The 17,295-nt window shown below is 38.1% G+C and overlaps 1 protein-coding gene across 2 annotated transcripts; it reads left to right on the top strand.

Annotated features, from left to right (window-relative positions):
- The first annotated feature begins 3,111 nt into the window (after positions 1-3,111).
- On the top strand, positions 3,112-16,114 carry LOC114286672 (uncharacterized). 2 transcript variants are annotated; one of them, XR_003637622.2, is made up of 6 exons: positions 3,112-3,418; positions 4,267-4,355; positions 4,533-4,630; positions 14,741-14,854; positions 15,535-15,594; positions 16,002-16,114. XR_003637622.2 is itself a non-coding variant. In XM_028229856.2 (4 exons), the coding sequence occupies exons 1-4, from the start codon at positions 3,409-3,411 to the stop codon at positions 14,820-14,822; spliced, it is 279 nt and encodes a 92-aa protein (XP_028085657.2). In that variant the 5' UTR covers positions 3,112-3,408; the 3' UTR covers positions 14,823-14,987. The 2 variants fall into 2 exon arrangements, 1 of the variants encoding a protein (XP_028085657.2); XM_028229856.2 differs by lacking the exons at positions 15,535-15,594; positions 16,002-16,114 and having other exon boundaries at positions 14,741-14,987.
- The last annotated feature ends 1,181 nt before the right edge of the window (positions 16,115-17,295 follow it).

Below are 17,295 nucleotides of genomic sequence, written 5' to 3'. Positions count from 1 at the left end.
GTAGTTTGGATCTAATGGACCCTGCTTAGAACCAATTATTCTATGTTATAAAAAAAAATGTTTGACTATGTACACAACATGAAACAATCCATTGCACAAAAATTTGCATGCGAATGTAACTTTTTTTCATTTATATATCATCATGATATAAACACTGGTGATTTTATTGCCAATAAAAAAATTTAAAAACAAAACACTCGGTTTTTTTTTTTATATATAGAATTTAAAAATTAACTAGAGATTATTAACCATAGAAAAGCAAGGTTTAAAATTTTAATGGTCTGAAGTTGGATGCTCCAAGATTTTTAAGTATTGAAAATGTCTGAAGCTGGAGCAAACTCTCAAGCAAACTCCTAATTACCCGTTGATGGTTTACAACCATCAATATCAGTTGAGCAAGACCTCTCTACCATCACAGCCTCCCCTCCCAAATCAAAATGTTCTTGATATAGATGATTCTGATTTTAGTTTAGCTACTAGAAAAAACCCAAGTTTTATATGGCAATACTTTAAGAAGGAAGAAATTGATGGGGTATGGAAGACAATATGTAATTATTGTAAGAATCATCTTGGGGGTAATCCGTAACATGGAACCTCACATTTGCATGTTCACTATAGGAGTTGTCTTAAGAAAAGTGACGAAATGGACACGAGACAAAGAGTTTTAAATAGCAACTTTAACAAGGAGAGCCTGAAAGTCTCTTATAGTTTTGATGAAGATATTGCTAGGAGAGAGCTTTAATCTTGCCTGAATACCCTTTGTCTATTGTGGATCATATTGAGTTTAAAAGATATTCGATGGCACTTCAGCCATTATTTAAAGGCCCCGTTTGTTTTGGGGTTAAATAGATGGGAGGGGATTAGAATTAGGGGTGTGCGCGGTGCGGGTCGGTACGGTTTGAGAGAAAAATAGAAACCGTATGGCGGGTGGCGGATTGATAAAAGTGTCACTAGAATTTGCCATTTTTCTTATCAAAAACCGGCGGTTCGGTTGGCAAATAATGGCGGATTTGCCTTGGCGGTTCGGGCGGATTGGCGGTTTATAAAAAATATAATTCAAATTACAAAACTTAAATCAAAGAGTAAAAAAAAGAGGAGAGATATCATGATGTTAAGCATCTTGCGAAACTTTCTTCTGATGCAGCAAGTGTAGCAACAACATGATAATATCAATAACTATGCCATCAGTTCATTACAAGCATCTGTGGAAGCTACAATGATCAAATACAATACATAAAATTCCCCTCGAGCAGTAATGTAATACTATATTCTAAGGTATAGAACAATAAGCAAACTTAAGTAAAAAAGAATTTTTAGAATCCTATAAAACATGATTTAATAGTGGTGCGGGTCGGTGCAGTTTGGAAGAAAAATAGAAACCGGCGGATTGATAAAAGTGTCACTAGAATTTGCCATTTTTCTTACCAAAAACCGGCGGTTCGATTGACAAATAATAACGAATTTGCCTTGGCGGTGCGGTTCGGTGCGGTTTTGGCGGTTTCGGCGGTATTATGCACACCCCTAATTAGAATAGAGGTGGAGTTATTTAGTCTTGTGTTTGTTTGTAGAGTTTGGGAGGGGATTACGATGGAGGAGGTGATATAAATGGAGGTTGGAAGGGGGGTTGAGATGGAGGAGGTGAAGATGGTATTAGAAAAATAGTGAGGGGATTAGAAATTTTTTTATTTTTTATATATTGGGATTTTTTTAAAATATTAATGTTTAATTTTTTATATTTTTTATTTGTTTTATTATTTTATATAAAATAATTTAACAATTCCTATATTAACAACTATCATCAAAACAAACACAATTTTACTTAATCCCCTCACTAACAATCCCCTCACTATTAATTCCCTCCATTCTGCCTTTGAAAACAAACAGGGAGAAAGTACCTTCTCAAAACACAATAAAATGTGATATTTACACCCCATATATCTGTAGCCATTGGATGCCAATGGATCAAATTTTTTTTAGTTTTTACACTTGATTTTTTGACTTTAAACTCGACAATTTTAAGGTGTGTTTGGTAACGTTTACGTTTTCAGTTTATATTTATAAAAATTTTATAAATTGATTTTTGTTTATTTTTAGAAAAACATAAACTATAAACGCGTTTGGTAATTGACAAAATGTTTAAAAAAAATTAAAAATATAAAAAAGAGTGAGAAATGGCAAGTGGCGGCGAAAGACGGTGGTAGAAAGTGGTGACGGTGGGTGGTGGGTAGCTGGTGATGGCGGGTGGGTGGTGGTGGTGGGTGGGTGGGTGGGTAGGTGACGGTGGCGGATGGTGGGTGGTAGTGAGTGGGGGGTGCTGGCAAGTGGGTGGCAGATGGCGGGTGGTGGCGGGTGGGTGGTGGGAGTGGTGGTGGTGGTGGTGGTGGGGGGTGGGTGGGTGACGATGGCGGGTGGTAACGAGTGGGTGGTGGTGTCGGGTGGTGATGGTGGGTGACAGTAGCGGGTGGTAGCGAGGCGGGTGGTGGTGGTGGTGGCAGGTGGCGGGTGGTGGTGGTCGGTGGGTGGGTGACGGTGGCGGGTGGTAGGTGGTAGCGAGTGGGTGGTTGGTGGTGGTAGGTGGGTGGCGGGTGGGTGGTGGGTGGTGGTGGTGGTGGTGGTGACGGGTGGATAGCAGGTGGGTAGTGGTGGTGGGTGGCTGGTGGTGGCAGGTGGTGGGTGGTGAGTGGTGGTGGCAAGTAGGTGGCGGGTGGTGGTGGTGGGCGGTAGATGGTAGTGGCGGGTGGTGGGTGGTGGCGGGTGGATAGCAGGTGAGTGGGGGGTGGTGGTGGCGGCGGCGGCGACTACGAGGGGTGGGTGATGGCGGCGGGTGGTGGTGGCAGGTGGTGGTGGTGGAGGGTAGGTGGTGGGTGGTGATGGCGGAAGACGGTGGTGGAAAATGGTAGCGTGTGGTGACTAATGTTGGGTGATAAAAAAAAAACTAAAAACTCAAAATGAAAACACATTTTTTGTGTTTTTATTTTTTGACTAAATTTATAAACTGAGACCATTAATTTATAAATAAAAAATTTTATCAAACAAATTTTTATTTAAATTTTTAAAAATTTTATAAATATAAATAAAAAATTAAAAACGCAAAGTGTTACTAACGGCACTTTTTAACGATATTTCGTATTTTACTCTACCCTAATTATCCTTACATTTTACTCTACCGTATCAATACGTTTCCAAATTTGTTTTTATTAAAATCGAGTCGGACAAATGTAATCTAGTCTGGTAATTTTGCGATCTTGTAATTACCCAAAAAAAATCATGATCATCGATCCCATGTAATCTTCAGATCTGCAGCATAGATAGAAAGAGAGAAGGGGGAAATCACGGTGCACTGGCAACAAAAGAAAGAAGCTTTTAGACAGCCATTGAAGTAACAGAAGCAGAACCAAAATCTCACATATGAGTGCTGGTCAATCTCTCTCTCTCTCTCTAGGTTTTCATTATCTAATTTACTTTTTTTTTATTTTTATTTATTTATTTATATATATTTGTAAATTGTTCTAGTTTGCATCATTCAGCTTCAATAAAACAACCATGGTGATATGAATTCATGGTGTAATAAGAATTAGGGCTTTTTCTATTCTTCCAAAACAATAGTAAAGTGGGTATGCATGTGATCAAAAGATTCATAAATATCCTGAAATAGTGAATCAAGCTGTGAATTGAGTCCCATTGAAAAGCTCATGTGTCTGTGCTTTACATATATTTGTCCATATTTTTTGGTTTATTTATTTATATATGTTTATCAATATCATGTTTCTAGAGCAGAATTGCAAATGCCTAATTTAAACTTAATCATAAATCAAAAGTTTATTTCTTGATTGATTGAGTCAAAAACCTTATATTGAGAACCCTAATTTTGTATTCTTAGTAATCACTTTGCATACAGATATGGATTCTAGGTAGACTGTCCTAGCTGGTTACTTTAGAATTTTGTCACATTGGCAATGAAAAGTGTTTTGTCATAATAATTTCTCCTTTTCAAACACACCCCCCCCCCCCCCCCCCCCCCCCCGGGTTTGTGTGCACGCGCGCGGCTTCTACCTTATGAAACAATCAATTTACTTCATTATTTTTCGTAAACTAGGTTGGCCTTCATGTTGTGGTAGTCTCTGTCGACTATTTTCATTCCTGTTAAATTCAGTAGAAGAAATGGATTTTCTTAGTTAATCTTAATTGAAATATAAAATAAAATAAAATAAAAAATTTGTGTACTCTGTGCGTGTGTGTTTTGACAAAGCTTTGTAATTTTTGTAGGTGGAGCATTTGGTGGGAATAGGGGAGTGAGACCAGTACCACCAGAAAAAGGAGTCTTCCCTTTAGATCACATGCATCTATGTGACCTGGTAGTATCACTTAAAGGCTCCTTCAGGAAACTTATTTACTTTTCTTTTTTCGGCACCTAAAAAAATAAAAAAATAAAAAAGCTGCAACTCGTAGACATTTGCGTGGAATTCCTGATGATATCTTTGTTGATTTTGAACTCAACTTTTATGATTGCTTATTTTTACATTTTGTTTCAGGAGAAGAAAGAATACATCAATTGTCTTAAATACGGTGGTCATAAATCTGAAAAGTGTAGGCACTTCTCCGAAACGTACCTTGAATGTCGCATGGAAAAGTGAGTTTTGTTGGTTTTTCCTTTTGTTTTTTTAAAAAAAAAAAAAAAAAAAAAATTAAGTTTGTGTTTTTACACAGAGTAAAAAGATCATGGGAAGAGGCTTATTTAGAGCCAACTTCTGAAATTTATTTACACCCGTTAGGTTAGATATGTGGTGGGCCTAAAATGTTGTTAAAGCTAATGGCAAGATAATATAGTGCCTTGTCAAAGGAGTGACATGAAATTTCATCTATATAATGTAGATATTGATAAAATTACAGTACTTAACCTTCGGAAATTGAAACTACAGAAATTGTTTATTTTCTTTTTCCACATTTTCTCTATATGCTTATTGGCTTCTCTCTTTTGGGATTGTAGTCTTGAAAGACAATTCTTCCAACACAAGAATTGAACAGTGAATTAAGACCTCGTTTGGGAACAGGCTATTTTAGTACTTTTTGGCTAAAAATGAGGTAAAAAAAAGTAGTATGTTTGGAATGACATTTTGGTTTTTTACGAAAAGGTATGCAAAAAGTAGAGAGAAAAGAGAATTTTCGACTTTTTGGTATAGGTTATAGACTTTTTGGGTTTTTTAGTAAATTTTTGGCTTTTAGACTAAAACAGGCACATGCCAAACGAGGCCTAAATTGATGATTTTCTAACCCCAAGGTAAATGGCCGAGTGGTAAAACCTGGAGAATAAAATCCACAGGTCTTGAGTTCGAGTCACACCTTAGGGCTACTAGAGGCTTGCTTGGTCATTAACTTCAGGGCCCTGGGATTAGTGGAGGTGCACGAAAGTTGGCCCAGACACTCGGTTATCAAAAAAAAAAAAAAAATGATGATGATTCTCTAACTCATTTTTGTTACTGGTCTTATTCATGTCTTTGTTTAGTGATGTCAAACTTAGGATTTTATGCAACTTATATGATGTCAACCATGCATAAAACTACCATCTTCATCCTCAACTATTGTGGTCATAAACATTAAGATAAATTCATCATGCCTTACTATATTTATATACCTTAAGCTTCATACATTCACTGCTGCCACATGGAGATTTTTATTATTATGTATCCTGCAGTGTTTGTGATATTGAAGGCATTTCTAAGGCTGTTTTGGTTCCTTCTGCTGCATTTTGATCAATTTATGAGACATTATCACTGAAAAGCAACCGAATAGGCTTGACCAATAATGCTTTTCTTTACTCATCTCTCCTCTCTGTCATCTTCTTTGGCATTCTACTTTCAGTAGTCTTAAACTTGCTGTTAGAAGTATTAGTAGTTTCAGTTTAAAGATTCCTTGCAAGTATAAGTAGTTTCAGTATCTAGTATGATATGTAAAAGCAGGCACAGCAATCATTCAGAACTAAGGCTTTGGAAAGGGGGAAAGTTTGTAATATTTTGTATAATTGAAGGTTCTTCTTAGGTGAAGCTCATAGGGTAGGTCTGCACGACATCATTTCTGTTTTGTGTTTAAAATCTTGCTTCAGCTATGAAACTGATGGCTGTATAGCTATTTTAAGGCTGGTCATTTCCTTCCTAGTAAGATCATGCTTGTGTGAGTTAAAAAAGTAATTGTATTTCGAAAATTTGGCATTGCAGCCCTTGTCATAGCTTTGCTCAGGGTTTAATGTAAATCGGGAGAGGCAATTGGTTTTAGAATTCTGTTCGGTCTGCTTGGTTCCTTCCATGTATGAACTGCTAGTCAAATTGCGTCAGAATAGTGCTCTGGTGGCCATCTGTGATATTGTCTCAGTCAAAAATTGGGAAATTTGGTACTCACACTTATACTGATATAGAATTAACCTCTTTCGAATTTGTTACATAAATTTTCCTTGTATCTCTATGAGGTTGCAGTTTGATGTAGGGTGTCTTCAGAAACTGCTTTAAGAGGAAAGATTTTTTATATGAATGAGAATGATTCAAGTATCATATATGCTTGTGGATTTTACTTCAATTTGTGAAATAGCAGTTTATGTTAGTAATGGGCGCCCATGTGGCATGACCATTTAAATTTAACATTTGATCCTTATCCAAATAGGTTTTGATTTTGAAATCAAACCTATTTAGGATAACCACTCTTGAAACAGACGTTATCAGTTTGAACTGATATAGATAGATATAATATATATTAGATATTATCTGTATCTTAACTGATATGGATAGATATTATAATATATTAAATATCTGATATGGTTATGGGTAATCAGAGAAAAAGAAAAAAACAACGTAGTCTGTTTTTCTACCCACATTCTGACTCTCTTCCAAAAAACACAACGATCAAGTCTTTGACACTGTGGTTAGTGTGGGTGATATTCAATCTGTGATATCACTCCACTGCTGGGTTGGTTCATCAAGAAGTTTCCTGGAAGCACGTGATTTATCCAAGAAGGTTCTATCATCAAGAAGGTATGATCTGATCATTTTAATCCGCTGCATAATCTGTGTTTTTTCAGTTTACATTGGTATCAGAGCCTGTTAATGGATATTTTCGTGTTTTCCTCATGTGTATACTTTTATATGTATATGTATATATTATACACATGAATATTTGTAGAAATTTTTTTTTTTCAGATTAGGAGCATAAAAATATTTTTTTTATGTTCTTTAATGTCTTTTTTCATATCATAAATAGTTTTATTTTGAAAAAAGGAGTCCGGCAGTACAAAAATCGGACCAGAAAACACCCTGGAAGGCGGCGCATGGCCTGCACGCGCCACCTGACGCCGTGGGCCGTTTCCACGCGCCTCCACGCGCCAGCTGCTCACCCGACGCGCTTGCACGCGCTCTCACGCACGCGTCAGCGGCGCAGTCACGCGCGCGCCCTCCGCGCCACGCACGCGCGCCGTGCGCTGAGCCGCGAGCCGAGCCGTGAGCCGAGCCGCGCGCTGAGCCGCGAGCCGAGCCGCGCGCTGAGCCGCTAGCCGAGCCGTGAGCCGAGCCTCGAGCCGAGCCGCGTGCTGAGCCGCGCCGTTTTCCTCGGCTGGCTTGGCTGCTGGCGATTAGGCACTGTTTGTTTTGTTTTTAATTCTGAACTGCGTTAAATGATCATAATTAATTCATTACATATTTGTTTTATGCGTGGCTTATACTGTTAGACTCAGAATTAAGTTTTCTACATTCTGTAAAATTTTGAAAATTTTCAGAAAATATAAATTATTTTTCCTGTGTTAATAATTCATTTTTTATGCTTTAAAATGATTCTGGTATTGCATAAATAATTTTCTGGGGCTGAAATATTTATTGTAGACTTCTGAAAGGTTTTATTATTTACTGGTAATATTGTCTCATTTTATCAGTTTCTGGATTTTTTATTTCTAATTTTATGTGTATTTATTAGTCATTTAAAATTCCAGAATATTTCAGAAAAATTTCAGAATATTTCAGAACAATGTACATTTTAATTATGGCATAATCTGAATATTGTTTCTGTTTACTAGTTTCTGGATTTTTTATTTCTAATTTTATGTGTGTTTAATTAGTTATTTAAAATTCCAGAAAATTTCAGAAAATTCCAGAAAATTTTAGAAAATTCCAGAAAATTTCAAAAAATGATGTACACTTTAATTATGGCATAATCTGCATATTAAATACAATTTTTTTTTGGTTTTTTAATATGTTGCAATTAAAGCATGATTATTTATTTATTTATTTATTTGAATTCCATCATTAAATAAATATAGCATGAGTTGTTTGCAAATTTATATTGAGATGCTATTGTATGGAATTTATCATGCTTTGTATATGCCATAAATAGTGGGAGATTGTTTGATTATTTTTTGCGCATGGAATGAAATTAAATTTTGATAATTATCACTAGAGGCGCAAGAGATGATTACGAGCATAGCAAATTTTCGATCTTGAGACATGTGTAAAATTATCATTATTTAATTTAGATTCTTTTTTGCTGCAAAATATTTTGTTTTGTGTTGCTATCATTAATATCCCCTGCGCATTTTTATTTACTCTGTATGTAGAAATGGCTGCTAAGTCAGTGGTGGCAGACTTAACTAAGGGAGAGAAATTGGATGGCGACAATTACGACATATGGCGCCGTAAGATCCAATACCTCCTCAATGAGCAAGAAGTGTTGACCACACTTGAACAAGTGATGGTTGAGCCAGAGCAGGGCAATACAGCTCAACATCGTCGTGATCTTGAAGCCTTTCAGACTTGGCGTAACAAAGATCGGTGTGCGCGCTTTACTATGTTGAGCAGCATGCACAACGACTTGATTAGTGAGTTTGAGCATTGCCCGACTGCATTTGAGATGTGGGAAGCTCTCAAGCAAAAGTTTGGTATTACCTCTTTGGCAAAGCTACGTGGGCTGACTATGAAGTTTGACTCATATCAGAAAAGGGCGCATCACTCGATGAAGCAGCATTTGAGAGTCATGTCAGCCATGATACGTGAGCTTGCGGCTGCTGGGCATAATTTGACTCAAGAGCAGCAAGTACAGGCTGTGATACGCTCTCTGCCAAATTCTTGGGAGCAGATGAAGCAGAACATGATGCATAATGAGAGTGTGAAAACATTCGAAGACATATCGCGTCATTTGGAGCTAGAGGCTGAGCGCCTTGAGGCGGCTAAGTCTGATGGTTCTGCTATGGTGGTTGAGTCAAGCTCACGTAGGACTTCTCAGTTCAAACGTGGAAAAGCAAAAGGTGCCCCCAAGAAGCAAGCAGCGGCTGCGCTTAAGCCCAATGGCGCTAGAAATTTCAAGCGTAGGGGCAAGAGAGGTGGTAAGAAGGCAAAGGCTAAATTGACATGCTTTAACTGTAACAAAGAAGGACACTTCGCTCGGGATTGCCCTGAGCAGAAGAAGGTACTCCCTTACTTAATTTCTCGCATTCAATGCTTTGTGTCTAGTCAAGCATTAATTGCTCATTCTCCTCATTTTTGGGTTGTAGACTCCGGAGCAACAGACCACATCGCGAGGGACAGAGTAGGGTTCGTTGAGTATCGTCGAGTACCTGCTGGGAGCAGAAAAGTTTACATGGGGAACGAGTCCAGTGTGGAGGTGCTTGGCATAGGCACATTCAAGCTGGAAATGCGACGAGGGCGCACCTTGTATCTTCATGATGTTCTTTATGCTCCGGATATTCGGCGAAACTTAGTTTCAGTTATTAGCATGATGAGCCTTGGTTTTAGCTTTTGTTTTGAGAATAATGGTGTTAGCATTTATTTGGGAACAATTTTTTATGGTTTTGGTTATCTTTCAGATGGTTTTTTAGTTTTGGATGTGGATGATTCTAGTATCAATAAAAATGCCAATGGCTCTATTTCTAATATTGCATCTTTTTGTGATAATGATTCTATGAGATGGCATGCTAGATTAGGCCACATAGGGCAAGACAGGATGACTAGATTGGCTAGAGAAGGTCTTTTAGGCCCACTCGCTAGAGTCACTTTGCCTACTTGTGAGCACTGTCTTGCTGGAAAGGCAACAAGAAAACCATTTGGGAAAGCCATAAGGGCATCTATCCCATTGCAACTTATTCATTCTGATATATGTGGACCAATGAATGTGAGGGCAAGGCATGGAGCCCCCTATTTCATCACATTTATAGATGATTGCACACGTTTTGGTCATGTTTATCTGATTTCTCACAAGTCAGAAGCATTGGATTGCTTTAGACGGTATGTTAATGAGGTTGAGAATCAATTAGACAAGAGCATTAAAGCTCTAAGGACTGACCGAGGACGTGAGTATCTATCTGAGCAATTTAAAGTGCTCTGTGAGGAAAAAGGAGTTATCAGGCAATTGACAATTCCTAGGACTCCGCAACAAAATGGTGTAGCGGAGAGAAGGAATCGCACATTGCTTGACATGGTTAGATCAATGATGGCGCAAGCTAATCTTCCAATTTCTTATTGGGGAGATGCTTTGTTGACTGCTGCCTACGTCCTTAACCGTGTGCCCTCCAAATCAGTTCCTTCCACCCCATATGAGATGTGGACTGGCAAAAAGCCTGATTTGGGCAATTTGCGGCCTTGGGGTTCGGCAGCTTACATACACAACGCTTCTCATAAGTTTGGGAAGTTGGGCCCTAGAGGAAAGAAGTGTATCTTCATTCGCTATAGTGAGCATTCTAAGGGCTATGTGTTTGTTGGGGAGCATCCGGATGGAAGTGTGACTGAAATTGAGTCGCGAGATGTGGATTTCCTAGAGGAGGATTTCCCTAGCAGAGGTGAGGTAACTAGAGAAGTAGAATTCTACGAGATGGAGGATCTACTTGAAGGCGCACCTAGTAGCTTAGTAGAGAATGAGGAAATAATTCCTCAAGCTCCTAGGGACAGTGGGAGCGATCTACTTACCCATGGATTGGATCCAATGGATGAGGATTCTCAACTACGTAGAAGCAAACGTGGAGCTATACCCCGTCGTCGTTTTGAGATTGAAGGGGAAGCATTCATGATTGCTCCGAGTGATGAGATGGAGCCTAAGAATCTCAAAGAGGCTCTCTCATCCCCTGCTAGTAAAGAATGGAGTACTGCAATGGAAGAAGAAATAGAGTCTATGAAGAAAAATCATGTCTGGGACTTGGTTGATTTGCCGCTAGGGCGCAAGACTATTGGGAACAAATGGGTTCTCAAAATCAAGCGCAAGGCGGATGGTTCCATAGAAAGGTATAAGGCTCGCCTAGTGGCGAAAGGTTACACCCAACGAGAGGGTGTGGACTATGAGGAAACTTTTTCACCAGTTGTAAGGTTTGCCTCTATTCGCCTAATCCTGGCCATAGTAGCTCAGTTGGACTTAGAGCTATATCAGATGGACGTTAAAACTGCATTTCTCAATGGAGAACTGGATGAAGAGATCTATATGGATCAACCAGAAGGCTTTGTGGCAGTAGGTCAGGAGCGCAAAGTTTGCAAGCTTCAACGATCTATTTATGGCTTAAAGCAATCATCCAGACAGTGGAATCTGAGATTTCATCGAGCCATTATTTCAAATGGGTTTACGATGATTGATGAAGATCACTGTGTGTACGTTAAGCGGTCCAAGGACATTTTTCTGATATTGTCATTATATGTAGATGACATATTATTGGCTGGAAATGACAAGGAGATGATTGTCGCCACTAAAATGTGGTTGTTCTCTACATTTGAAATGAAGGACATGGGTGAGGCGAGCTATGTGCTCGGTGTTAAGATCCTCAGGGATCGCTCTAGGAGACTTCTTGGTTTGTCTCAAGAGACTTACATTAAGACTATTCTAGAGCGGTTCCAGATGCAGAGCTGCAAACCCATTGACACTCCTGTTGCAAAAGGCGAGAGCCTAAGCCTTGATATGGGTCCTAAGACTCAAGAAGAAAATGAAAAGATGGCCCGTGTTCCCTATGCAAATGCTGTTGGAAGCTTGATGTATGCTATGATGTGTACACGTCCTGACATTTGTTATGCAGTCGGATTGGTGAGTCGTTACCAATCCAACCCAGGACCAGCTCATTGGAAAGCAGTTAAGAGGATATTACGATATCTTAGAGGAACTGCAGATTACACACTTTGCTACCAGAGTTCAGATCTACATCTAGTTGGCTATTGTGATGCTGACTGGGGAGGAGACCTAGATGAGCGTAAGTCTACTTCAGGATATGCTTTCATGCTTAGCGATGGTGCTATTTCTTGGAGCAGTAAGAAGCAATCCTGCATCGCCTTATCGACCATGGAGGCTGAGTTTGTGGCTTGTTCATCTGCCGTTCAGGAAGCCGTGTGGTTGAGGAGATTCCTTCAGCATTTGGATGTTGTCACACACACTTCAGATCCTGTGACTATCCATTGTGACAGCATGGCTGCACTCGCTTACGTTAAGGATCCTAAATACCATGGCAGAACCAAACACATTGATGTGAGGTTTAATTTTATCAGAGATATTTTGGCGCAGAAAGAAGTGATCCTGGAGCACATCCCTACAAGTCGCATGGTTGCGGACCCTTTGACTAAGCCTATTGCTAGAGATGTTTATCTTACTCATGTTAGGGCTTTAGGACTACGTAGGTGGTGATTTTTTATGTGTATTCAGTTGAACTCTTTTTTTTTGGGGATATTAATGCCATTAGTATTCATACTTGTTTCTATCACACATTTATGTTTACTACTTTTAGTAATGGTTTGTGAATTAGCATACACAAAACAATTAAATTGATGTTAGCAGGCAAGATTGGCTCACTCACACGAGCAATCGCCCTTAGCGCTGGGTAGCGAGTAAGGATGAGACTAGAAGCTAAAATTATCCACTAGCTATGTCGCCTTGGTTGAAGCCAAGATGAGGTCTTGTTAGAGACCGACCATGGATATGAGAGTACCCACTTTTCCATGATATGTCTGTTATGGATAGCCAGATGCGAGATCTCATTTGATGCCTGAGAGGCGAGCAAATAGAGAATTCGAGTTAGACGCTAGGAAGCGACTCGTGCGCTTAAGAGCGACTAGACTAAGATCTGTATGGTGTGTGAGTTTAACATCACTCTTTGGAAGAGTAACTCCACTATAACATGCATTCATACTGCATGTGCTTATCGACCCGTTAGCGAGGTGAAAGAATGGATCCCTGCTTCTTCACCGTGTGAGTCCTAAAAGTCTTTTTTTGACTTTACTTTGTGCCTTTTGTGACCTTTGACTATGTCATAAGATGAGGAGTTGATGTTCAGCTACTTTGGTATGTTGCCTGCGGTCATGTATGATTCGGCTTTAAGGGACATTACTGGGAAAGCGGTCAATTTCAAATTGAATGATATGAGGGTGAAGGGAAGATCATCTAGTTCTACATCTCTGCTCTATATTCACTGTCGACAACTCACATCGCTCTTTATAGGATGCTGATTGGGTGTGAATATAATGCGGGACCTAGGAAAGTCAAACATGCTCTTTGAGGGATTAGAGATGTTTTTGGACTGATGTAGCTAGATGGGTCTGGGTACATGAGACACTATTTCTGTTCTTTTTGGGTTGATGTCTCTATGCTGACTCATGTTGAGTTTCTAGTATAGAGCTCCCACTTGCAGGTGTTCTCAGCGGTCGCACGGTGCATTGGCTAGTATGAGATTGTTCGTTTTTGGGGAGATTGAGATAGAGATGTGGCAGTGTCATGCCAACTCGTGTGCGAGTGGGAGATGTTAGTAATGGGCGCCCATGTGGCATGACCATTTAAATTTAACATTTGATCCTTATCCAAATAGGTTTTGATTTTGAAATCAAACCTATTTAGGATAACCACTCTTGAAACAGACGTTATCAGTTTGAACTGATATAGATAGATATAATATATATTAGATATTATCTGTATCTTAACTGATATGGATAGATATTATAATATATTAAATATCTGATATGGTTATGGGTAATCAGAGAAAAAGAAAAAAACAACGTAGTCTGTTTTTCTACCCACATTCTGACTCTCTTCCAAAAAACACAACGATCAAGTCTTTGACACTGTGGTTAGTGTGGGTGATATTCAATCTGTGATATCACTCCACTGCTGGGTTGGTTCATCAAGAAGTTTCCTGGAAGCACGTGATTTATCCAAGAAGGTTCTATCATCAAGAAGGTATGATCTGATCATTTTAATCCGCTGCATAATCTGTGTTTTTTCAGTTTACAGAGATACTAGTGATAAGAATTGCCTTAACAGAAAGTTGTTTGATGCAATTATGTTTCCCATGTTAAAAAATAATTTGTAGTTCTATGCCTGGGGATTAATTCTCTCTTACTGTTACATCACTTTTTTTTTTTAAAAAAAAAAAATTGTTGTGCTCAATGTATAGATGATCCATTGCCTGTATCTTTTCTTTTTCTTCGTTGCTTATAGATCAGTATAGTTAAACAAAATTAAGTATGCAAGTATGCATAAAGAACATGGTTGCTTATATCTACTGTGCTTGCTTTATTTGTGAGGACGTTAAAATGTCCTTAACGTTATGGATTTTGAACTATAAATAAGGGTATGCAGCGGCTGTTGTTTGTGGAACTATCAAACCGTGGTTCCAAATCTGTTTGATTGCTCAATAGCTCATTAAATGATAGAAGAAAACCCACAATTTGTCTTTTGGAGTATTGCAAAATGAAATGATATAGTAAATAACTAATTTCAGTATTGAGGCTATAGTAAAAGTTTTTATTGACGTATGCAGGAACTTGATGGCAAAGCAAGACATGTCAGAACTCGGATTTGGAAAGGGATGTGATCTTGAAGCTTCTGAAGAGAAAAAATGAGGGGATGATAGATAATTGAACAACTTTGCCGGGTTTTGTGAAAGTTTGAAGAGCTTTTTTTGTTGGACCCGATTTTCTGGATTATTCTTTCAATACAATGATACTCTCATGTTAAGAACACTTTGTAAAATAATGTGAATGCAGAACATTATGAGTTTTACGGTAGCATTTATGTTACACTTGGAAAAATACAGAAGCTGTGAAATGGTTTGTTGTTTTGTATATTTGTTTGTGTTGGAAGAAATCAAATCAACAGGTGTTGTCAAAATGAACATCTGTCACGTTGGTTGTTAGAGTTGTACTGGTAGATCAATATGAAATCATGTACTATCCCATCTGTATTGGTCAGCCAATACGTTCTCAAAATGATAAGAGAGACTACCGGTGGTTTGTTATTTTGAATAAAATAAAGGGGAAATACCAAAAACAAATACTTTGGTTTGACTCTTAACAAATTGAATCTTGAGTTTTAATTTAAATTTGTTTTAATTTAAACCTTGATTTTTTAAAGTGATCTCAATCTCAGTCATTGATCCATCTCTATTCCTTGTTTAACAGGAAAAAGAAAGTTAAGCACACGTATCTCTTTCATTCTTTCAATTGTAAATTCAAAATTTGCACTTTACCAAACCAAATCATAACTTGGGGCTTTCCCTATGATTTCCCGGCCTTCTATTATATAAATTTTCGAATATTCTGACTCCTATCACAGGTTCTAATGGATCAGAAGTTGATTGTCTAGAAGATACAGGCAAAGTTACTCTAGAAGGAGGTAAGCTCCTAGAGGATTGGCATCTAGATAATTGTGGCAAAGGTGTTCTGAAATTGAGAAGCCTTCACATATATAATAGTATAGATTTATTTTTGAGGTGGATTTTGGATTCAACAGGCCATAGCTTTAATTAATAAACCTTCATTGAACAAGGGTAATTAGAATGATCAGGCCCGGAGACGAAGGGTAATTCTATTTCCACCCCTCTAATAAACTCAGGGAAAATCTTTTCTCAATACACATCCTTATTAATTTAATTATTAAGTAATTATCTCAACCCACATCCTTAAAATTACAAATAAATCCTTCACTCATATACACACAATTTACCCTCAAAATACACACTTTAATTTTCACCCACTCGTGAAGACCAGAGTGACCCCAATTTACATTTGTACTTCAAGCAGGAAGGAAGAAGAAGAAGTTCAAACAGGAAACTAAAAAAAAATAAAAAAATCTGCACTTTCCTCACCTCCATTGAAGATTTCAAGAGCTCCATTGAATATCTACTAAACACTGTTGAAAACTTTGTTTAAGGTAAGAAATCTTTCAATTTTATTATTACATTTATCATTTTGTTATTAGATTGACAATTTTCGGATCTCTCTTCACTCCATTGGCATGAAAGTATGTTTGTTTTGTAGCTGGAAGTGCTCGGCACTGGGTTTCCGAATATATGTGTTTCATTCGGAACTTGATTTCCGAATATTATGCATAATTTCGTCCATTAAATTCCGAAAAAAATTCATAACTTTGTAGTTTAACCTCCGAATCAATTCTCTCTCTCTCTCTCTCTGCAACTTTTGCCCCCACCATGGCTGCTTCTGATAAGAGAGAAGAAGCACAAGAACAAGAGAAGACAATCCCTGTATTCACTGTCCTCAAGAACAACACCATCCTCAAGAACATCTTCCTCCTCGACAACCCACCTTCAGTTCTTGATCCCAAACCCTTCAATCCCCTTAAAAATAGCGACCAAGTTCAAGAATTTAAGGAAACCTTGCTAGTTGGACGACACTCAGATTGCAATATCACGTTAGAGCACCCTAGCAAAGTGACTACAAAAGAAAAAGTGTATATTGAGATATTTTTATTTCTAAAAGATGTGTATAAAGAATTTGTATATATAATATTAGAAGTGTTGATCAATGGCTATTATAGTAATTTTTAATTAGGATATAATTGTCATTAATCTAATTTTTCACTAAGTGTGTTCACTGAGTTTATCAGGGTGGTGGAAATAGAATTTCCCGGAGACGAACTATAGTTTACTCAATTTACCTTTGATAAGTGGACTTATTACCAATTCAAACGATGAGAACTTGGCTTTAGCGTCTTACAGTGAAATTTAGAGCATAAGGTGATGGAGAATTTTGGTGATTTGCAAATGATACTGTCTTTGCTATCTTACTTGTCTTGATAGAGTGTGAAATCTCAAGTTGATCTTTCATTTATTTTTGGCTTAAAATCAGTTTAAAAGAACAATTACTGCCTCAATCAAGGTAATTGGGGCTCGAGGAAGTGGTAGGCCCATAATTTGTGATTGGCTTGCCTGATAATTATTTTGGTCTTCCATGTGGGGGAAGACTGTACCGTTTGTGACTTCTGGTCCTTCCAATTGGAAATTTTAGTAAAGTTTGGTCAATTTATTGAATTTACTGCTTCACAATTTGGGGGAGGGGTGGAATGGATGGCATTAAT

The sequence above is a fragment of the Camellia sinensis genome, chromosome 7 (assembly GCF_055761805.1).
Source record: "Camellia sinensis isolate YWXY chromosome 7, ASM5576180v1, whole genome shotgun sequence".
In the NCBI taxonomy this organism is placed as follows: Eukaryota; Viridiplantae; Streptophyta; class Magnoliopsida; order Ericales; family Theaceae; genus Camellia; species Camellia sinensis.
Note: the sequence above shows the minus strand (reverse complement) of the source record. Positions and strands in the feature narration are given on the sequence as shown.